At 39.5% G+C, this 23,239-nt stretch overlaps 1 protein-coding gene across 3 annotated transcripts; it reads right to left on the bottom strand.

The window, feature by feature from the left end:
* Nucleotides 1–394: 394 nt before the first annotated feature.
* On the bottom strand, nucleotides 395–17,660 carry tasora (transcription activation suppressor a). 3 transcript variants are annotated; one of them, XM_047807170.1, is made up of 23 exons: nucleotides 17,607–17,660; nucleotides 12,957–13,102; nucleotides 12,359–12,445; nucleotides 11,531–11,603; nucleotides 11,354–11,445; nucleotides 11,136–11,267; nucleotides 10,754–10,887; nucleotides 10,637–10,662; nucleotides 10,386–10,491; nucleotides 9,837–9,940; nucleotides 9,393–9,499; nucleotides 8,397–8,469; nucleotides 8,226–8,300; nucleotides 7,034–7,600; nucleotides 6,493–6,878; nucleotides 5,345–5,471; nucleotides 4,287–5,269; nucleotides 3,417–3,539; nucleotides 2,981–3,140; nucleotides 2,731–2,839; nucleotides 2,235–2,413; nucleotides 1,923–2,075; nucleotides 395–1,810 (listed from the first exon to the last, which is right to left on the bottom strand). In XM_047807170.1, exons 4-23 carry the CDS (start codon nucleotides 11,556–11,558, stop codon nucleotides 666–668), a joined length of 4,809 nt encoding a protein of 1,602 aa, XP_047663126.1. In that variant the 5' UTR covers nucleotides 11,559–11,603; nucleotides 12,359–12,445; nucleotides 12,957–13,102; nucleotides 17,607–17,660; the 3' UTR covers nucleotides 395–665. The 3 variants fall into 3 exon arrangements, with proteins under 3 accessions (XP_047663126.1, XP_027023515.2, XP_047663123.1); XM_027167714.2 differs by lacking the exon at nucleotides 17,607–17,660 and adding an exon at nucleotides 16,530–16,958; XM_047807167.1 differs by lacking the exon at nucleotides 17,607–17,660 and adding an exon at nucleotides 16,088–16,121.
* Nucleotides 17,661–23,239: the final 5,579 nt, after the last annotated feature.

Here is a 23,239-nt window from a genome sequence, read left to right as displayed (position 1 = left end):
CTGTTCTAATTTACACAGGCAACATTAGTTTGCTAATGTTTGTAATTTCTAATATGGTTTCTCTTATAAATAATAGAAACCATAGAGAGCTTGTAAATTCTTCTAAACTTTAACACACTTTAGAGGTATTTTGTTTGGAGAAAAAAAATCTTTTTTGGTCAGGAGCACAATGAAGATGGATAACATTCCAGGGAAAACTTCCCAGGATGTATTCCTGCTTCATACTATCACACACACATTCACTCGTAAGGGCACTTTAATTCTAGGGTAACCGTTTTTTTTTTTTCCTTCTAAATGCAGGAGGAAAGCCTTAAAGTGTTACAGAGAGAACTTTTCTAAACCCCACACTTACAGTAACCCAAGATCAGGAGCAAAAAACAATCGTTAAAAAAAATCAAGCTGCTATACAATTGCTTTAATGCTTTTTTTTTTTTTTGTACAGCTTAAAAAATGTTAACATTAAAAGCAAGGCCATAATTGCCTGTAGTGTTTTCCAAAAAGAAACATAAACCAGACAATAAAACAAAATCTTTAAATACAAATATGGGTTATGTACAAACTGTGAAATGATTTGCACATTCATTAATGAATGGTAGTTCCTTTTTTCAGTCAGAGAAAATAATTAAAAAAAAAAAAAAATCTAACTATTTACAGGCAGCGCTGGATCACCAGCCACCATAGCCCCCTCTAGGAGGATGTCCGTTTCCTTGGAATGCGGGATGCCCATGCCAGGCGTAGCTCTGGATGAACGGAGTCCGGTGAACTTGTCCCAGTCCAACACTTGGCCGAATTCCCCACATGTTTGTGGCTGTCCCTTGAGCAAAACTGTTCCAGGCCATGTTACTGCTAGGTAAAAGCCTTCTTAGGCCCGAATGTGTGAATGTGTTGTCTACTGAACTGTTCAGTAGCTGGGATCGAAATCCCATAGCGTTGTTCTGAGAAGCTTGAGCACCAGGCCACAAATTGCTGCTTTGCAGCATCCTGTCCATTGTGACTAAAGTATTCATCCCATAAGGCGAACGTCCAGGCACTGAGCGTTTACTACCTCGGCTGCCGTGGCTCCTGCTAGTTGCAGTCTTGTCCTCGGACATGGCTCTAGATGAACTCGTAGTGGACACCGTTTCTATTGTAGTTCCCGGTTCTGATGCCTCCTTTTTCTGATTCGAACCACTCTCAATGCCACTGATGTTCGGGTTCATTGGGGTCTCAGCAGAAATGCCGGTGTCAGTCGTGCGATTCCAGGTAGGATCTATGTCACATGTATTACTGGTGGTCTCCATGACTACAGAATCTGTCTTAGACGTGCTATCTTGTGCTCCAGAGCCAAAATGTGCCTGTAGCACTGTGACAATTTCTGAAGCAGACACAGTTTCGGCATGAATGTGCTCTCTCTGCCTGACTTCCTCTATTTGACTCAAAGCCTGATTTGAATGAATGTCATCATCCGAAGGGCCCTGAGGAACAGACGGAGGCCTGTCGCTCTGTGCTAGGAAGCCGTGAAGAGGATTGGTACCGATAGAGCATGGTGATATTTGGCCTGTGCGGGAACTTGCTTGCATTCGGGCATTTCTAAAACTGGAAATGACGTCTCTCAGAGCTTTATAATCGGATTCCTTTGGAATCACAGAGGTGGTTGACGGTAAACTAACTATCGTTGCTTTGTCTTTTACTGTATGGTCAGATAAAGCAGGGTCTGGATCGGTCAGTGGACAAGGATGTGAGTCTGTGCAGACAGAGGGTCTTTCATCGTGGGCAGATATTCTGTCTAGGCTGTGAATTTCAGAGCATAGTCCCATGTCCTCGTCCATCACTAAAGTCACAAGCAACATTACGCGTTAAAGACAAGTGTTTGAACATTAGCAAGTGTTAATATGAAAGCATTACAAATAGAACATTTCTTTAATGCGTTCATGTTTACTTACATATTGGGGATGTGGGACAGGAATGCAGGTCTGAAGGTGCTGGTTTGTCACCTGCTTCACCGATCAGACTGGCCATACTATACAGGAGGTCATCAATGTTCGCAGTAACGATACCGCTGTTAGAATAATGTGGAAACATCTCAAAGCGACGCTCTGTTAAAGAAAATGAAACACAAAAGATACATTTAGCCTGACTGTTGTTGTTTTTTTGTCTGTGTGTCCTTCATATCTTAGCAGCAGAAAAGTCTGTAGCATATTAGCACATCGGTATTAAAAAGCATTCAATGTACCAGTATTATATCCAAGAATCACCTGTGAGATAAATTACGTGACGCTGTCGAGTGTTCTGAGCCTGAAGCTTCACCAGACAGTCCAGGTCCGGCGCTTGGTGTGACGGAGCGTCACACTCGTGATATGGCAGAAACTCGACTATTTGTTTCTTGTGGTAGGTCATGAGGAGGTTCAGTATGTTCAGGGCTTCACTTTTACACCTGACAAAACATGCAGTTCACAAAACGTACAGAATTTGTTGGGTTTATGCAATGCTGAGAGAAAATTCAGTTGAGTTTAAAATTATTTGACACCGTTTCAGTAAATGGGAAAAAAAAAAAATGTAATGGAATAAAAATGACGATGGTTTAAAGTGGACCAAAGCATGTTGACAGATAGTTGGTGACAACTCAAGTGATGTAAAATTACATAAGCTGTAAAAACTTATATAAAAGCATATAAAAGGGCAGACACATGAGCAGTGAGATCTTTATACAAAGACCTCTATTAATCGGTTAGTGATTATTTCGTAACAAACCTGCTTTGCTCCTTGACCTTTTTGTGAGTTTTACAATGTACCCGCCATCTCCACGGACTCTCGGGTGTGTTAAGCTCCTCAAGATGCTGAAGAAGAACCTGAAGTCTCTCTAGAAAAAAAAAACATTTCCATTACACTTAACTGGAAACCTGTAGGAGGGAGACGATGATGCTTCAGAAATAGATAGATAGATAGATAGATAGATAGATAGATAGATAGATAGATATTATATATATATATAAATATTCACCCTGTGCAATGAAGTCAGGATTAAGGACGAATTCATCGGAGACGATGAAGCCGCCAGAAACGAACAGTTCGTTGTAGGTGTGATTCTTGATGTCGTCAAGACTGTCTACTCCGGCAAAGCTCACGGATCTCAGCTTTTTTAGAGACACTAATGCAGGAATCTTTGAGCACAAAACACAAGTATACAATGTTTAATGAAGTTGTTACTAAAGCGGTCCAGGTGATTTCTTTGACCAAGCACGAGATACACGCAGTCAGTAGAAAAAACAGGTTTCAGTTTCAATCTAAATTTCCCGATCAGCTAAGGATTATCCCAGTTGTCCGGCACAAATAAGCACAGCTGGAAATTCAGCCGTAGGTACGAGGGGGAGCTGGTAATCACAGGTGATCACGTGCGTGCTGATATTAATGACGAAAAGCTGGCATGTTTGACTTACCTTATGGATATGGGCAGCAATGTCTATATTTTGAATAACTATCAGGAGTTTGTCTTGACTGTCCTTCTTGTCAAGAAAGGTCTGAGGATCGCACTCTGGGTTGCCGAGCCTTGTTAGATAGTCCTGCGACAGATGCAAAGAAAGATACCTTAGAAAGTTTATTAAAAAGGACAGAAAGTACGCATACTTTGTTGCTACAGCTACCTCGTGTGAACACTGGTCTAACTTGCACAAAACAGATCGAGCAGCACATCAATGGGAAAATTAGCACTGAAAGACTACTGATAAAGCGAGAGGACCTGGATTGTGAACGAATGAAGGATGAATTGCATTAAGCTCAAGGCTATGAACGGTACATATCGCACGTCGGTACGAACTCTGAATGTGTGGGACACATTTAAGAGGTGACGCATGAAAGAGGATCAAAATAAATTTTCCTTCTAACGTTGGTGTCACCCAAATCTAGTCTCTTAATTATTTAGCTGAAAGCAACCCGAATAGAAACAAACAACGTTAAAGCTACAGTATTTTTCAGCTCTGTTAAAATATTTTGCTGGGTCTGCATCCAGATCAGTTCTCGATCCCCAAGATAGAGGATGATTAATGTATGCAATGATATAGATTTAAGCACTTATGTACGTCGCTCTGGATAAGGGTGTCTGCTCAATGCTGTAAATGTAAATGAGGACAGAACGTGATGGCGAACTGTGCTGAGAACGGACCGGCACCTGAATAATACATAGTCAGCAACATTTTGTATCTCTGATGGTACGTTTACGTGAGAAAGCTACAAAACTGGTAACTTAATATATTAGTAGAATATATAGCAGAAGGCGTACAAGTACCCACTCATGCCATGACATGCTGTACCTTTATTTCCCAGCATACATCACTCTCCTCATCCACACAAAAGATGTAGAACTGGACGGTTTTCTTTTGTACATGATTCATGATCTTCTTCAGGTTGTTGAACACCTCGGGTTTTAGCTGACTAATAACGTCGCTGAAGGCATCTGGATCCGGTTCTAGAAGCGCAGGTTCATTGTTTGCTGCTCTGCTGCTAGCCATGCTTTCCCCTGCATCAGAGATCCCCCAGCTGTTATTGGACGAGTCTGAAATCCTCCCTTGATGGGGTTTAAGCCTTTCACTTCTCCCTGTGCTCTGCTCTGCCTGCTTTAACCCATTTATCACTGGCATATCATGAAAATGTTGCTGGTGGTCCTCTAGGAGTGTGGAAGGATTGAAGGTTAGCGCAGGTTTCGCCGCAGAGCTGGGAGAGTGCGCAGGTGCATTAACGAGAGAAGAAGAAGAGACTGGAAGTACTTCGGGAGCCGAAGAAGAAACGAGCGTCGTGTTATCCCTTCTATTCATCCGGGGATCCAAGAAAGCGCTTACGGTGTCTCTGAATGAGTTGATGTAGTTGTGCACCGGAAATGGTGTGTTATAATGCGAGATGTACTCGGAGAAAGGTACCATGGGAGGCTGTGGTGGATTTCTCTGGGTTTGAGAGCTAGTAGAGAGAAAGTAATACACACGTTCCCCTCGTAAAAGATCCTCGACCTCAGTGGAGAAGCCGGAGATTTGCTCGTCGACTATGCAGTCGACGCCGCTGTACCGTGTCCCATCCTGCTCCTGACTATCCGAAACTTTCGGCACGTCGGAGACCTCCGTGTCCTGATGCTCTGCTGAGTTCATCCCTGGTTCAGGTTCCATGTTACTGCTGTCTGGCTGATCAGAAGGCACGAGGTCCTGCTTCTCTGGACCGCTGTGAGTGGACACGGTGGGGCTTTGAATGAATCGGGGATCCTCGAGATTTCTGTCTCGTCTGTGGCTGTATCTCTCAGTCTTCAAACCTGTGAAAGCTTTACAGTGTTAGTAGTCACACTTAGCAATCTGATTCAGTCAACGTTCAGTATTTTTGTCTGTACCTGTTATGGGAATAAGCACCCAGGGGATTGATCTGTCTCCAGGTATGTTGTCACTGCGTTGTTGTCCATTGCTATCGGAGCATGGACTGAAAGCCTCCAGGCTACTCAAGCTGCCAGCAGTTTCCTCCTAAACATTAGAAAGATCGGTCAGCTCAAAAAAGGCTAATCATGACCTTGCTGTTCTCGATGTTAGTCACGGTGTGTGATGAAGATCTGACAATTCATTTAGTTTTGTATCCAGGCCAGGCGGTAACTCATTTCTTTTGTTCCATCTCCCCAAAAATATCCTAACCACCTCCCTCACCCTAAATCATACTACAGCAACCTCCATTCCTCCATGCAGGAGATGTGACTGCACAAAAAAAAACCCTTTGGCTATGTGATCCTTTTCATGTTCCTGACTTGTTCATACACAACTGATACCAAACGTACAGATGAACATGGCACCGCTAATCAGAACTAAACCAAACAACCAAGCACATGCAGTACAATACCATGAGTTGTTGTCAGTAGTCTTTTTTTTTTTTGCCAAGTATGCGTTTTTCCTTCTTTCAGCTTACAACATGTCAAACGGCAACAGCGTACGAGATTTAATGGGAAAGCTTTTCTAAGTAAGTACCTTCCTAAGTAATAAGAGCAGTTAGATGATTTGATCGTGATATTTTTTACACTAACTTGCACGACGAAAATATGAGACCATATACAGTGTCTCCTGCATTCAATATTAAATAAACAATTTGATATACCAAATTGTTTTTCTTCTTGTTGTTAATAAAAGTTATGGGTGTCTCCAGAATAATCATTAGTATATTTATATTATTTTATAATTGTTGTTAGTAACAATATTACCGTAACGAAGATCCCCGGGAAAGAAAGAAATAAACAGATAGATAGATAGATAAATAAATAAAAATTGATGTAAAAAGTTTTTTTTGTTTGTTTTTTGTTTTTTTTTTTTTAAAAAAGACCCAAATTATATTCGTGACAATGAAAAGTCAGTGGATGCTTAAAATTCACTGTTTCAATATTTAAGTTTAATCCTTAATGCACCATTAAATTTATGACACCCCTAATTTAAATTATTTCCACCTCTGTGTCTTGATTTTCTGGCTCAATCCTCTATGGAAATTCAGTAGACAATATGGTACCTCGAGATCGTTTCTTCCTTGTGTTTCTTGCTCGTCGTCGTCCGGGAATCGATCCCGAAGGTCAGTGTCCAGGTTAGTGGGGAGCCCCAGACTGGTCATGCTCTCCTTTAGAGTCCTTTCAGTGTCTCCAATGCTCTTTTCCAGTTCTCCAACAACGTTAGGCAAAAGTGAGCTGCAGAAGGTTTTGGTTATCTTGTTCAGCACCTTGTTATCCAGCTCTACCTGAGTGTTGTCCTTCCTCAAGTCCGTGTCCTGAGAGGTTTTGGTGAATCTGTTCAGTAACTCCACAACCTTCAGTGCCTTCTGAGACTTGTCCTTCCTGAGGTCTGTGTCTTGAAGGCCAGTGTTGATCAGCATATCAGCCAGAGTCTGGTGGGACTTCTCATCTTAAAAGAAATAGAGGTCTGAATTACAGTTTAACCTGAATAAAACTGTATCTTTTACAATAGTCAGTGTAGGTTGCTATTATAAACATGTTTCTCTCAGTAGGTGCATTTTAATTAATTATCACTGTAATATCAGATTTTTTATTTTTGCCTACCTTGACCTTCTTCACCTTCTCCATTGCTGGCTATCCTTGAAGACTTTGCACTTCGGTTCTGCTCTTCTTCCTCCAACTTCCTCTTTAAACCGTGAGCATCTTGGAGCACTTTCTGTTTGGTTTCCTTCCTTTTACCCTCTGGGTCACCGTAAGCCTTGGAAGCGTCCGTGGTCTCGGGGTCGGATCTGGACTCGGGAACAACCCTGATCATCTCCACCATTTTCTTTGCGTTTATAACAGGCATTGTAAACAGACCAGGGTTATAAAAGTAGGAATGAATGTAGCCTTCCCAGTTGAATCTCTGCCTCGGTGCAGGAAAGAGTTTCTCCCTGTCATCCAGTTTGCTGTCGTAGTCGATTCGGACTCGCTGCATGGGTTTGGATTCGTGAAGGCTGCTGAGGTAATCGCGGGCATGCTGCTCAACTCCAGCACTCAGGTTAGCTGGTGGGTTACAGCGCACTTTGCTCAGAGCGTAGTGGTACGCCGGGATGAAGCTATTCAGCCGTGGCATTACAGAGTCCTGAGGTACCGGGGTCAAGTGCGTGCGCGGAGTAGTGTGTTCAAGTGCTTTATGGATATAAAATATTCACAGATTAATTAAATATTTCACACCTTCTGTTCAAATTATGTATAACTAAAAATGTATAACTAAGGATTGATATATGGGTAAAAAAAATTCAAGATACTTTTATTCATCTAATGACAGAATGACTATAATTATCATAATTTGTATTTTTCTTTTTTTAGGTTTTGTTCTTCAGGATTTGATTGGCTTGTGTTGGAAGTGTTTGTCAACCATAGACAACTTCTTGCCTCCTGGAGTAGCACGAGCGAAAAGGAGGATGCCAAATTTAATTAGAATTAAGCCTATGATACTGCTGGAAACAAAGAAAAGTGATTTAAATGCTGAAGCCAAAGTTCATCATTGTTGGGGTTTTTTTTTGTGCACTTGACCATAACTTTACATTAAGTCTTTTCAGAAGAAAGAAAAAGTCACTGCACTTTAGTGAAAAATACTGGCAAAAAATAATTGTGTCTAAGTGCATGGTGTACCACGGACATTCGCCATCATGGATCAAAATAAATAAATATATTTTAAGCGATTGTCATGGAGTTCTGCCAAGCGGCAGTAAAATACACACAAGAATTGAATTTAGGATTTCGATTTTCTAATTTGTGATTAGATACTTACCGAACGTCGACGCGTCCCGAGCCTGCTGATAGACAAAAAGAGCTTGAGATGTTGTTTTCCAACTCGCTCTGCGCCCTTAAAACATACAAACGGTAGAATAGCAGGTTATTTCTTCTTATTTTATTTTTTTTGTGGAAGCTAAAATTGTGTCCGTGAGAAAAAGCAACATACTGTTTGAGCTGGACATTTGGCCTGAAGACAGAAGGAAGAGAAAACCTTTGTCGTTCATCATATTCATCAATACCTGCACATTGTAGGGAAACGATCAGATTAGAGTGAAATCTTAATGATTTACAAATCAACATTAAGGCCATCCTTAAAAATATTCTTGTTTGCCGTAAACCGGCCGACCCTGTCAGTTTAGGGCCGACTCAATTTTTTTTTTTTTGCTTTAAGTCTGACCGACTTGCCGGTTGTATATTTGCGTTAAGACCGGCCAAATTTTTTTTACTCTTCAAACAACTAATACAAAATCAATAAAATAATATTAATTATATTTTAATAAGTATTGTAAATATATAAAATTGCCTAAGCCTACATACACACGAAGGCTATGTTATTTCTTTTAAATAAAAACCTGTAACGTCATTTACACTATTGGTTAACGGATGTCACACTATGGCCTGTGTGTTCGCTTCGTCTCATTCTCTCATTCACTGTCAGTCAACGGTTCGTGCTGCGGCTGCAGTAAACAAAATGTTCGCGGTCACCGTTCAGAGTCATATGGGTTCGGGCACCATAATACATCTAAAAAATTAATCAAAACAGCTCGAGACCATATTAACTTGGCACAAAGTTCTGGAAAAACTGTGCCCAGCATCAAAATAAGGTTTGCGATGATGCACCCGAAGGCACGGGTTGAAGACCCAGTCAGTGACGTCACAATATACTAATTTGTTTAAATTCATACCTACGTAATCACAATCATCAAAATTGTATTTTTTTTTTTTACATTGAAACTTGAAAAAAAAATATAGACCTACCTACCGACCTTTTTTTTTTATGCTGTTACTGCAAACCAAAATATTTTTAAGGATGGCCTGATGCAGCAAAGAACTGAAACATTTAGGCATTAAAAATAAGCAAAAAACATTCAGAAGCTATTTATTCTCAAAATAACATTGGATTATTTCCTTGTAAATATAGCTTCAGGCGACGGACACGTACCAATCCCTTTTTTTCAAGCTCCTGAAACAGCTCAGCCAGGCCGTCTCCTGATTTGTTTTTCTCCACCACGACCTCAAACAGACTGCAGTACATTCCACTTTTGAACACTGCACAATGAGACAAATCCAAATATCTTGTGTCGGCTTGGAAATTGACATTTAGCTTGGAATATAAACATAAATGTCGAAAGGAAACAGAAGTATATGATCACACAGCATATCGCACAGAGTTTGTGTTTAACCACAAGGTGCCGCTGTGCCATGATCTCTCTGCACTGGACTTTTCTGTCAGCTTACACACACACACACACACACGGGATTCTGATTCGGAAAAGATCCTCAGTCATCCATACATCAGAATGAATTAACATATTCAAGCAGTCTACAGGCTCTCGTCTTGCTCGTCTGGGTTACTGATTTCCCTGCTAAGCATTGAACAGTTTACCTTCATGGCTGCCGGAGTAAAGATCCCAGGAGAAAAGTGTAGATGGAATTAACGTCTGTACTTGTTCCAGCCTCATGACTGTACCCAGCTCGAGCCTGTCTGGTCTGAAATATTAGTATTACAAGATAAATTGGGGGCAGAGATTAATAAACGGGGGAGAAATGATCCTGATGTGTCAAACATACAGCCAAAGTACTGTGATTGGCTCTCTAAAGGTTTTAATCTGGCCACGGAAATCAGTTTGGAATCTGTGGTTGTTAAACTCGTTTTAGAACCATTTAAACAAAACTTGAATTCAGGGGAAAAATAGTCTCTATTACAAGTAAGTAATTAAATGATCTCAGACAAAATGAGCTAAAGACATTTCGTTAAAGTCTGTAAAACTTTCCAGAGAAAATTGGAAATGTTTATATACGGATGAACATACAGTAGTGTAGATACGCCATAGTTTAGAAAACTTTTTTCTGGTAATGAATTGCAGACTATTCAAATTCTGAGTTATGAGAATAAGTGTAGCGTAGCCTGTTAGTTCAAATGTGTTCTGCTCACATCTTGAAAGGTAGAAAGGGTTGAGAAATGGAATGAAGGCTTGCTTGATACACTTCCTTCCCGCCGTTCACAAAGTGGCCTTTCCAGACAGTGTAGCCATGACTTTCTAAAGGGGGGAGAAAAAAAGAAAAGTGATAGAGGAGATTTAGTTGAATTGTGTAATAGCACGTAAAAGGGATCAGGTTTCTATAACGTGGCTTGCGGTTCGTCTGAAAATGTTTATTTGTTGCATAATAAGAGAAAACCGATACCTGTTCCTGAGGGCAGGCTGTTGGACCTATAAATGAGAGAACAAAAAGGTTAAAAAAAAAAAAAGCCAGTTTGGTGAGTTAGACAATAAGCTACAGGGAGACTAGCACATGGGATACCTCTGCAGAGGTGCTGTCTTGGGGCCTGCTGTTATTGCCTCTTTGGCTTTGTACTGAAAAGAAACCACAGCGTACGGACACACATGCCTGGGTCTGGATGCGATCTCATAATCCACATACTCGTAGAAATATTGCTGTGGGAAAAAACACACAACAGTAGTTAGTGAGAGACTTTGAGAACATACATACACACTCATACACACACTCTCACATATACAGACACACACATTCACTCACATATACAGACACACATTCACACACACACTCACACTCATATACACATACACTCAGATATACACACACGCATATATACGGACACACACATTCACACACACACACGCACAAACATACACATTCACACACACACAAAAACTATCAATACCTGAGTGTGCTCGAATGCCTTGTAAGATGTCAGGGACGTCACCCTGTTGGCGTTCTTACAGAAATGGCTGTCAAATTTGGGTGTAGGATCCAAACCTCTTGACATGTTATCCTGTATGCTCTTCACTTTACCCTAAAAACAGAATACACCACTTTTTCATCAAGTTTAACATGTTCGTGGGCCATAAAACATATACAGTATTTTTTTCACGTAGTTACCTTTATCACTTTAAAGATGATTAACTCTCCAGTGAAACCTGGCTCAGGGGGACTGGTTTGTAGCAAGTCAGAGAACTGACACAAGTAAACGCCTAAAACGTCAAAAATAAATCATTAACCCATTAAGCATGGATCGCAATCCTAAGAAAATAAAAATCCTAAAAGCTAAAATTTTACCTTTACTGGAATTTCCCAAAAGACTCATCCAGCTATTGCCAACTGATAAACCTTTTTCACACACTGACGGGACCTGAAAATGACACAAGAAATGTTGGTGAAGGTAAAGTGGCTGGTCACAGGAGTTGTGTGGATTATATCCCTTCTTATTTTGGAGGGAAAAAAATCGCTAGGCTGGCTTGACGTCATTGCTCAATGCCACTGTTGCTCAAAACACGGCCTCGAAAACAAGACAGTGCAGGTCGGACGATGAAGGAGACGATGGTCGACAGATAAAGGGGTGGAGTCTTCTCTTTGTATTGCTCTGAAGTCTGGCTGAAATTTCACATTTGACTCGAGTCTGTATTTGTTTCTTATTCGCAAAAAATTTGTTCATTTTCTAACGTTCCGGGCTCAAGAAGCTTTGTTTGACTTCAAGCTCAGATCTCCGTCTTATTCTTAATCTCTAGCTCATCGTGTGATGTCATAGCGTGAAATACTTCTCCAGTTTTAGAGGAGATCGGTATTCGCTTTCTCTCATGCTCAAGTTCTTCACTATAAAAGAGTTTCAGGAGTGTAAAAACCTTCATAAAATAACTTTCAGGTTGCCAGTGTGAGAGAGAAAGTTGTCTGGGTTTACATAACACCCTGTAAAACATCATTCATGTGTGCAATGTGCTGAAGCACGATCAGTTGGCTCCGTTTCATAGCTGCCTCATTAACAGCATGACATGCATAGATTACCTATGGAGAATTGATCATTTACTTTACTGTGGCACCAACCGGAAAAAAAGACAACAGATCAACAGAACACGATACGAAGTGATCGCTACGACGCAGCCGATTTACCTTGTCAGAAAGCAGGAAACAAAAAGACTCGGCGAGCTCTTTGTCGGCGCGTCCATCCTGCTTCAGCTCCTTTCTCTTTTCAATGAACTGCACAGAAAGACATTGCAACGTTTTAACCCCTAATGTCGAAACACCGCTACGCTTCACACCACACCACGCCTGCCTGGGACAAGACAACTGTTAACGTATTAACTGTATTTGACAGGCAGAAAAATAGATTCAGTTGAATGCAGTTTAGAGTTGTATTTACATCTTTAATAACCAGGAATAAAAGCTGCTCCTTTTTTACTTTCACAAAAATAAATAAATAAATAAAAAACTGTGCGCTTCCCTACACCTACACACATCAGATTATAATCAGTCTGGCCACCTGTAGAAAAAAAGGAACTTTGATTCTTAGCCACAAATCATGTGCTTACAAGTGTATAAGGTCATGATTACGATATTAACATAATTCCATGCTTTTATTTTGAATTACAGCCAGAACTACTACCAGAGCTGCTCTTATAGAGAATGAACCGATGCCTTCTGACCAATCAGATGTCAGAGTTCGACAGCGCTGTGGTATAAAGAAAAATGAGAAAACACGAGGCCTCACTTCTTTCTCCAGGGGCTCGTTGTGGACGAGGCGAGGTTTTGAGTACACAAAGTTCCCTTTTGAGGCAGGATCCTTGTAGCTAGAGGTGATTATGTTGAGGATTTCTGCAAACTCTCTGGACTCTGAGGACAAGTACTGGAACAGATCTACGGACAGAGACGAGGATTTCAGTTAGTAGTTCGTACTAAGTGACACGCTCTGAACTACGCTAGAGAATAAGATCCAGGTTTAAACAATAGTAGAGATGGGAAATAAAAATCAGGATTAATAAATCAATAATTAATAAATAGATGACTGTGCATCCTGATAAAGACCTGCCACAGTTTTTCTGGTGCTGATGGATATATTGAGAAATGATATTTTGAGAGAATGGTGTAGTTTTGTAGTGTGAAGGTCTGATAACCTTTCTAGACAGATGAAGCATCAACTACCATATAGGAGACCTCTGGGATGTCTGATCCCCCGTACAAAGAGAGAGATGGAGGCTGATTTTCACCAACAAAGGCATTTAACTTCGGTGAACTTCAGCGAACTCTTCTCCTACTTCTTCAGGTCCAGTCAATAAATACTACATTATTTTATTCAGAACACTTCCAATTAAATGAAAGTAGACACGTTTGTAATCATTTACTTCAACTCCATTCACCCTGGACCGATGATATTTTTCCTCAGCGTGGAATTTTACTGTTGCTATAGCAACCTGACCAGCCATTCTTCCGATCATCGTTATAAATACGGCTGCATGTAAGAACCACGTAAATCTAAAGCTTCTGTTAAATCACAGTTTTAATAACAAAACCAGACGGGTTTTCGCTCAGCAGATGTGTGGGTGAAGATATTAGATAAGTGTAGACAAAAGTCTGATGGGCCTCAAACACAGGAAACCCTGTGTGATGTAACTACACCAAAAGTGTGAAGTGTCAGACCTCTGTAGTCGATTCATTTGCAAACAAGATTTACAATTTTTTGTTGTAAACGTTGTTGCAGCGTATCACAGTTTAAAATAACAATACTGACTTGTACAAGGACAGTCAAGTATCCTTGTGATTTGCAACTCGAGGTGTTTCAGACTAAACAGGCAGAAATCTAAACAATACCATAACGTTATTAATGAATGATGATTATCTGTAACGAGTCATCTTACAATCGATTTCTTTCATATAATCTGATAACCAGGCAGTGTCTACTCGTATTCTCTCTTTCCATGACCACAGATATCTGGTGATATCGGTCTCAAACAGCTGCATACAATGGAGCCTCGCCAAAAGCTTGTACGGGCGTACATCGTGTTCTTCTTCGTTCGTGTCTGCACAAGCGGAGTAAAGTGATGAGCAATAAAACAAACTAAATCCTTGATCAAGAGATCAAAACAGAAAATCCTGCTCGTATGATTTTACTTTAGGAACAAGCCACAGGACATTTTGTTGTTGTGTCTCACATTCTTGATGAGCTACACTGCCACCCGGTTAGAAACCTCATTAATAACTGGGATTTCTGCTCCAAGGGTACAATGGCGGTGTGGCTTCTAATAACGTTCCCTACCGATATTTCCTCTGGGGAACTCCGTGTTGCCATCTTAAGATCTGATCGTAATCATTAGTGAAGCTTGTTTAATTGAGTCCTTGGAGACTCAAAGTAATTGCAGGTTTCAGGAGCAGAAGGTGAAGGCAAAACTCCACCTCCAGCTACAATCAACCAATAGTAGCTTAGTGACTGTAACTAGGGCCTCTGTGAAGCTTTCAGGATCTGCCATATGCCACAACAGTGTCAGTGATTAAATAGGAAAACATCTGAAACTTTCTCAGGAGACCGTCGATCCCTATTGAGTTTTCGCTTAGTTAACTTCATACTTAATTGGTTTCCATTTCTTTTCTATCTCAGCACGGCTTTGGCCGAAGCTTACAAATCGCATGCTTCGTATCAACCTCAGCATTTGTTCTGATACATTATTGTTTCTATGGTAACAGCTAACACAGCTAAGTTTTGTAATAAACTATTTTTGATATAGTCTTGTTTAACAATAATAAACAATCATGAAGCTTTCAGAAGTCGTCTCAGGTGTTGAGACTTCGATGTCACTCAGTCATTTTACCCCATTACATGCAACTACAGTTAAACGCTCAATGTGCAAAAAAATTAAAGATTGTAATCACTGATAAATCACTGTGGTATAAGCAGAATAACACATTTCAGACAGCCCCCGATGGAGCGGTCTGTGACGAAATCAACTGCTTTATGTTTAGCACAATTTATCTCCTCCACTAGGGAGAGAAAATAACACACGTCGCTGAAGATAGCTAGAAAGATTTCGCAATATTTATAAATGTGTTAATGGAATATTCACAATTATACCTCATCTCTCTCTCTCTGTTAGCTGTTGTCATGTAACCGATAACAGATGTAAACTTTTGTCCAAGTAAAAACGGTTCAGAAACGGTTGTGTTCAACAGTTAGCAGCACAAAACAAGGTAAATAAGAGGGTCAGACCTGACTGGGGGTAAATAAGAGGGTCAGACCTGACTGGGGGTAAATAAGAGGGTCAGACCTGACTGGGGGTAAATAAGAGGGTCAGACCTGACTGGGGGTAAATAAGAGGGTCAGACCTGACTGGGGGTAAATAAGAGGGTCAGACCTGACTGGGGGTAAATAAGAGAGTCAGACATGACTGGGGGTAAATAAGAGAGTCAGACATGACTGGGGGTAAATAAGAGGGTCAGACATGACTGAGGGTAAATAAGAGGGTCAGACATGACTGAGGGTAAATAAGAGGGTCAGACATGACTGAGGGTAAATAAGAGGGTCAGACATGACTGAGGGTAAATAAGAGGGTCAGACATGACTGAGGGTAAATAAGAGGGTCAGACATGACTGAGGGTAAATAAGAGGGTCAGACATGACTGGGGGTAAATAAGAGGGTCAGACATGACTGAGGGTAAATAAGAGGGTCAGACATGACTGAAAATGAAATTTCCCAGGGCATAAAAAGATGTGAAGTGGCACCTGATCTCAGCTTTAAGAACGTGGATCAAATCCTAAACATCACTTTCGCACCACGATATATTCTGCTTTTACACAATTATTTGTTGTAACAAAACCAACTGAACCGATTTTGCTGACTGTTGTTGACATACCTGTGATGATCAGCCTCATAGCTGCCAACTTCACAGCTGTATTAATGAAATGTGATCTCATTTCTCACCTAATCACGTAAGTATTATTGCTTGTATTTCTTTTTGTTTAACAGGTAGAAGAAAGCTGTGAGCTGTAAAGCAGGTCATTAAGATGGTTAAACAGGAAGCAGGTTTGTACAGTAAGGTGGGGTCAGAGGCGTCGCATAGCAACCGCTCCAGCTAGTCCACTCGCACCTGAGACACTATGCTAAGTGCTAATTAGCTACTTGTTTTGGTTTGGTCGTGACGTCACTGTACGTTACCTTCCTGTGTAAAATGATTTCAAAGACACTTTAGTTTGGTTTGTGTTTTAAAGAGCAACGTCTGGAGGACAGCGTAATGAAACCAACACGTGACCAGACAAACAAACCCGAGCGTAAACACAACGGGAGAACGAAGGCACCTCTCTTTTCTTTGTTCCTCCTCGGGATCTGAAAGTTGAGCCTCTGAGGTTCCTCGGCTAGTCTGTGAGTCACGGAACCGCGTTTCGTGTCAGGAGCTTTGAGTCTTGGCGCGTCGCGGAATTCCGCTGCTGATTCTTCCTCAAAGTCGGATCTCGGTCCGCCATCTTGGCTCGGCGTGTTCGCGGCGCACGACGGCTCGGGTGGATTTCCGGCACGCGGCTGCGCTCTCTCTGCGGCTCTGCCACTTTGACACTCCATTTCGAGGTTACTTGGCGAGTTCAGACATCAGTCTGCGGCCATTCGTGTTTTGCCCAAACCACAGTTAACCGTTCCAGCGTCTCTACGCGCTGCACACACACACATCTCCCTCATTCTCACAGCTCGCGCCCGCCATGGCGTTGGTGTCAGGTGACGTCATGCGCGTTTGCGCGCCCCCTAACGGTGTTGTAGAGTTGCTGCTCCTGAGTACCGGATACACGCCTTCTACACTCTTCAGCGGCAACGAGTTTACAATATTTCATTCAATATCATATTAAATCAATTAAAAAGTACAGCACAACACTAGTTTAACATAAGACAAATCCCCCAAATAAATGTTTTTGTTCAAGACGATACACATAACAATGAGTATATATATATATGGGTAGTTGACAAATGACCAAGAAAAAGTACTTTTTTTGGAAAGCATAACTTTTTAAGAAAAAATACATATATTTGTGGAGTATGAAAACTTCAGTTTCAGAAAATAGTATTGGTCACTCATTTTGTCAATGACTTCACATATTTTTTTCACTTTTTCACTCAACAATACTGTAAATGTGTCCTATGGTATGACATTTAAAAACTACTAAGAAATTATATTAAATAACATTAAATAAATACTTGAGACAGAATTGTTCACATTATTAAAACATTATTTTCTTAAAGTGATATTTATTTTACATGAAAGTACTAATTAGAATCATTTTCACCATGAATAGATGAATGGTGTCACACCAAAGGACAAAAAAACTTAACAACTTCAGTGGTCTTAAAACATAGTTAAATTTTTAAATAATTCTGATAGAAATACTTACCATGTGCACTTCTAATGGCCTTCAGTCACATGACCTTGAGTGGGGTCTTTCAATTAAATGTAGTTGTCCATGATATTGCCCAAATTAAAATTAGGTTTTTGCATAACACCAAAGGACATTTTTTTCTGTGACAAACTTTATGAAATTCCTACACTTTTAGAAATGTATGTATATGAAAAGTGATGGCCACTTAGTGAAATAGATACTTGCACAATTATGCCAGGAGTGTTCATTAAGATTTTTAAACATTATTTTCTTTATTTATAAAATGTAATATTTATGAAATAATGTTGTCTACCGTCACACCATAGGACAATTTTGCTTCTCTTTGCACTTGAAATGCCAAACTGTATTTCGTTGCTGTATACCTGTACTATGCAATGACAAAGTTCTTTCTTTCTTTCTATCTATCTATCTATCTATCTATCTATCTATCTATCTATCTATCTATCTATCTATCTATCTATCTATCTAGATTTGATTTAAAAATGCATATGTAATAAGTTAATTTGTATTAAAGAAGGTTTATAGCTATACATTTCATTAAATCAACCCATTGTTAGTTGTGTTGTTCTGTCTGAAGCACATTTGATGCACCCTAAGTGCTAATTGTACCAGTGAAATATCTTCTTGTAAGTTTGCATGCCATATATTTTTCTGAAATTTTTTATGCTTTTATTTGTATGTTATTCCTTTTTACAGTGTTAATTATCATTGTTTTTATAATATATTGTTGATTAATTTATCATAACTTTCTTCTGGCACACTGACCTAAAATAAAGACTGATATATTTATAAGTATGATCAAAATTTAATAGAAATAATGATGTAATTAGTAATTATATATTTGTATAATCTGTATAATTTTATATTAATGTATATTTGTATAAATATACAAAAAAAATGTACACAGATTGTATCTAACAAGTGATAATACATTTTTATGTTATGAAAGTTTGTTTATTTCCATTTTTTCTTGTAATAAATACAATAAAAATAACTGTTCTTTTTTTATTCTATCTGATACCTGATTTTGAATGTTTCTCATCTAACCAATTTCGAAAGTATTGTAAATATAATGGTTTACAAGCCGTTATTATTATTATTATTATTATTATTATTATTATTATTATTATTATTATTATTATTATGGAATTGCTGTCTAAAACATGATATATCACTAAAATGTATCTTGATCATTAATGCAGATTTAGGCAGAAGAGCACTGGTTCTGTTGGGTGTTCCCAGCTGCTCTTCTAAGGGAGTGGAGAGAAAGCATAGCCCCGACTCCTCAAGGGGAAAAACCTGGCAGAGAAGATGAGCTCAGAGGAGCAGAAGAGCCATATGGATTTTCCTCTGTTGATTCTGATTGCATCATGACCACAAAGGATTTCCCAGACGGCTTTTCATGATCAAGGTCACCTGACTGCAGGTGGTGGAAATGCTTTAGGGAAATAGGTTCAATTTTTGCACATCTTATAATCTATAATGTATATACTACAGTACAGTGTTATGTTAATAAAAAGACAATGTTCTAATAGGAGTGTTATTAGCTTCTACGGACTGTCGGTGGGACTGTTCATCAAATCACTTTGTTGTTTTTTTTAACAACTGAACAAATAATGTTGACAAAGACAAAGACCCTACTGAGACTGGCCTTCTCACAATTGTTCCCTGTGGTACTAATTAACTTCACACACACACATACACCACACACACACACACACACACACACACACACACACACACACACACACACACACACACACACACACACACACACACACACACGAGAAACAATGCAGTCTGATGCAAGTTCCTTGCTTGTTATTTCCTATGTTTTACAGCAGGCTAACGTGTTAATAAGCAAACAGACGTGCAAGAGGTAAACATGGAGCGGTTTGCAAACTTTACATCCTCTTTAAACAACAAACATCCTCTTTTCCATTTCAGAACTGTATTCAGTCTTGTATCCTGTTCAACTCTTTATATTCTTTAACAACAATCTTAATTCTGGGAATAATGTCTGATTACTGATAAACTGAATATCGATAAACAATAATACATTTATATCACAGAAAAACAGGTAATGACAAGATTTATGATTTGTAAACAATTGTTCTTATGCAGTCGTATGCAAAAGTTTCCATGATTTTCTTTTATAAATATTTGGGTGTTTGGATCAGCAATTTTATTTTGATCTATCAAATAACTGAAGGCACAGTAATATTTCAGTAGTGAAATGAGGTTTATTGGATTAACAGAAAATGTGCAATATGCATTAAAACGAAATTAGACAGGTGCATAAATTTGGGCACCCTTGCCATTTTGTTCATTTAAATACTTGTAACTACTTACTGTAGCACTGATTAATTGGAACACACAATTGGTTTGGTGACCTCATTAAGCCTTGAACTTCACAGACGGGTGCATCCAATGATGAGAAAGGTATTTAAGGTGACCAATTGCAAGTTGTTGTTCTTTTTGACTCTCATCTGCAGAGTGGCAACCTGGAGGCCTCAAAACAACTCAAATGACCTGAAAACGAAGATTGATCTTAGGGGAAGGCAAAGATACGTTATGGTTAAGGAAGTTATGGCAAAGATATAAGCTGTCAGTGTCCACAGTGAGGAACATGGTGAGGAAATGGAAGACCACAGGCACAGTTCTTGTTAAGGTCAGAAGTGGCAGGCCACGTAAAATATTGGAGAGGCAAAGGTGAAGGATGGTGAGAACGGTCAAAACAGCCCACAGACCACCTACAACCTCAACTTGCTGCAGATGGTGTCACTGTGCATTGTCACTGTACATTGTTCAATAATTCAGTGCACTTTGCACAAGGTGAAGCTGTACGGGAGAGTGATGCGAAAAAAGACTTTTCTGCACCCACGACACAAACGGAGTCGCTATGCAAACGCACATTTGGACAAGCCAGCTTCAATTTGGAATAAAGTGCTGTGGAGTGATGAAACGAAGGTTGAGTTATTTGGTCATAACAAGGGGCATTATGCATGGTGGCAAAAGAACACAGCATTCCAAGAAAAACACTTGCTACCCACAGTAAAATTTGGTGGAGGTTCCATCATGTTGTGGGGCTCTGTGGCCAGTGCCGGTACTGGGAATCTGGTTAAAGTTGAGGGTCGCATAGATTCCACTCAATATCAGCAGATTCTTGAGAATAATGCTGAGGAGCCAGTCACAAAGTTGAAGTTACGCCGGGGCTGGATATTTCAACAAGACAACGACCCAAAACAATGCTCAAAATCTACTCGGGCATTTATGCAGTGGAACAAGTACAATGTTCTGGCTATCCCAGTCCCCAGACCTGAATATCATTGGACATCTGTGGGGTGATTTTGAAGTGGGCTGTCCATGCTCGGCAACCATCAAACCTAACTAAACTGGAGATGTTTTGTAAGGAGGAATGGTCTAAAATACGTTCATCCAGACACTCATTACAGGCTATAGGAAGCGTCTAGAGGCTGTTATTTCTGCTAAAGGAGGTGCTACTAAATATTGATGTGATGTTTCTGTTGGGGTGCCCAAATTTATGCACAGTCCAATTTCTTTTTCGTGCATTTAAAAAAAAACAAAAAACAATAAACCTCATTTCACTACTGAAATATTACTGTGTACTTCAGTTATTTGATGGATCAAAATGAAATTGCTGATCAAAACACCCAAATATTTATAAATGGAAATTGTCAGGGGTTCCTAAACTTTTGCATACGACTGTAGCTTTAACATTATGAAAACATTTACCTGTCCACAAGAGGGCAACAAAAGCTTAGTCCACTAAGAGAGTGAGTCATTTCAATAATTTGAAAAGCTGCAAATGAAAAGAAAGTACTCAATAAAACATTTTTCTTTGTGCTGCGACATTTCTATCGGTACGACGACGTTGCTGTATTCTTGAAGCTGATTGGTCAGAAGACTATGATTCATATTTCTATCAAATAACACGTTTATATTAACCGGTAATACAAGTAATTATAAACAAATTCATAAAATTTTATTCAAGAAATAAACATAGTTGAATATGGTACTAGTTTCAGTAACGTGAGTCTCCAGTTTCAATGCTGTTATTTGTTTTCCTCCATGTGAAAGTCTTCACATGACGTCATACCCGAATGTGGTAACGGGAAGTAGCTTACCAAATGTAAATGAATCACAAAAGCATTAAAATGATATTGTTTTAATAGTCAAATCGTTGTGATGTCAAAAGGTGAGGTAAAAGTAAAAGCACTTTGCGTAAGATTGCATCACATAACACGTTTATGTTGTTGATTATTTTACACATAAATAGCCCTAATTTAGTACCTAGCGGTAAATAGACTGCATGACTCATGTACTAGCTCTTCCAAAAAGTACACAAATTGTCTACGTATTTATGAAAAACGTCAGACAAATTGTAATTCCTAACACACAGAAGCAATTCTCAAACACTGTCATGCTTTAAGAAACTGTAATGATCTTTTCTGACTCTCATTAGTTCATCTTTAAATATTTAGCTGTTACCAGGCACCAGAAAGAGGAATATTTCTGTGAACACTCATGTATTATTCAAGATCTCTACATGAGCCTACAGCTAATTAACACTGACACATTTTTGTGGTTCTTAAGACCTTTTGTATTTAAACCAGGACTTTCTTTTAATAGCAAGCACATTTCAAGAGGTCAGACAGTTTCTTGTCTCGTGTTTTCGTTTGCAATTAATTTCCGATCATGTCAAATTGCCCCTTCAACCGAAGACATGGATGGGGGTGTGAATACTTTCCTGAATAAATACAGTTTGCATATCACATGAAAGGTGTTGAGGTCATGTCTTGTGGTTATTAGTAATTAGGAATGTGATTTTGTTGTTTAAATAAAAAGTATTTTAAGCATAAAGAGGTTCGAGTGTGAGAGAAAGTTTTACTTTTTACAGTAGTTATTGCATGTTATGTCATGTCTCCAGGATCAGGACTTTGTAACAAAGATAAATTTTTCTTTTTTTAACATTAAAAAGGAAAATGTTCAAGAACAGGAAACAACCTCAATTTAATTTTATTATTAATTTTTTCATTCATTCATTCATTTTCTACCGCTTATCCGAACTTCTGGGGTCACGGGGAGCCTGTGCCTATCTCAGGTGTCATCGGGCATCAAGGCAGGATACACCCTGGACGGAGTGCCAACCCATCACAGGGCACACACACACTCTCATTCACTCACACACTAACACACTACGGACAATTTTCCAGAGATGCCAATCAACCTACCATGCATGTCTTTGGACCGGGGGAGGAAACCGGAGTACCCGGAGGAAACCCCCGAGGCACCGGGAGAACATGCAAACTCCACACACAAGGTGGAGGCGGGAATCGAACCCCCAACCCTTGAGGTGTAACCACTAAGCCACCGTGCCCCCATTAAATTTTATTTATGGAAAATAAAAATGTATTTGCTGCTGTATAAGTAGAATGAAACACTCTGGGACATAGTTAACCCTATCGTTCTTTTCAGATAACAGCACATCTGAAAGCATTTTATTCCTTACGTACCCATGACTTGCATTTGTGTGTCGCTAAAGTTCACGTCCCATAAACATCTCTTAATAATAGATGATACTAAAAATGCCAAAGAAACTGAAG

The sequence above is a fragment of the Tachysurus fulvidraco genome, chromosome 2 (genome assembly GCF_022655615.1).
Source record: "Tachysurus fulvidraco isolate hzauxx_2018 chromosome 2, HZAU_PFXX_2.0, whole genome shotgun sequence".
Taxonomy (NCBI): domain Eukaryota; kingdom Metazoa; phylum Chordata; class Actinopteri; order Siluriformes; family Bagridae; genus Tachysurus; species Tachysurus fulvidraco.
This window is presented reverse-complemented; position numbering and strand designations above follow the sequence as displayed.

Coding starts and splice junctions, on each gene's coding strand:
- tasora (XM_027167714.2), bottom strand. CDS start 16,788: ATGGAGTGTCAAAGTGGCAGAGCCGCAGAGAGAGCGCAGCCGCGTGCC. Junction 10,492..10,636: donor CAGCCTGCCCTCAGGAACAG/GTATCGGTTTTC, acceptor TCCCCCCTTTAG/AAAGTCATGGCTACACTGTC. Junction 5,472..6,492: donor AAGGAAGAAACGATCTCGAG/GTACCATATTGT, acceptor TCTAATGTTTAG/GAGGAAACTGCTGGCAGCTT.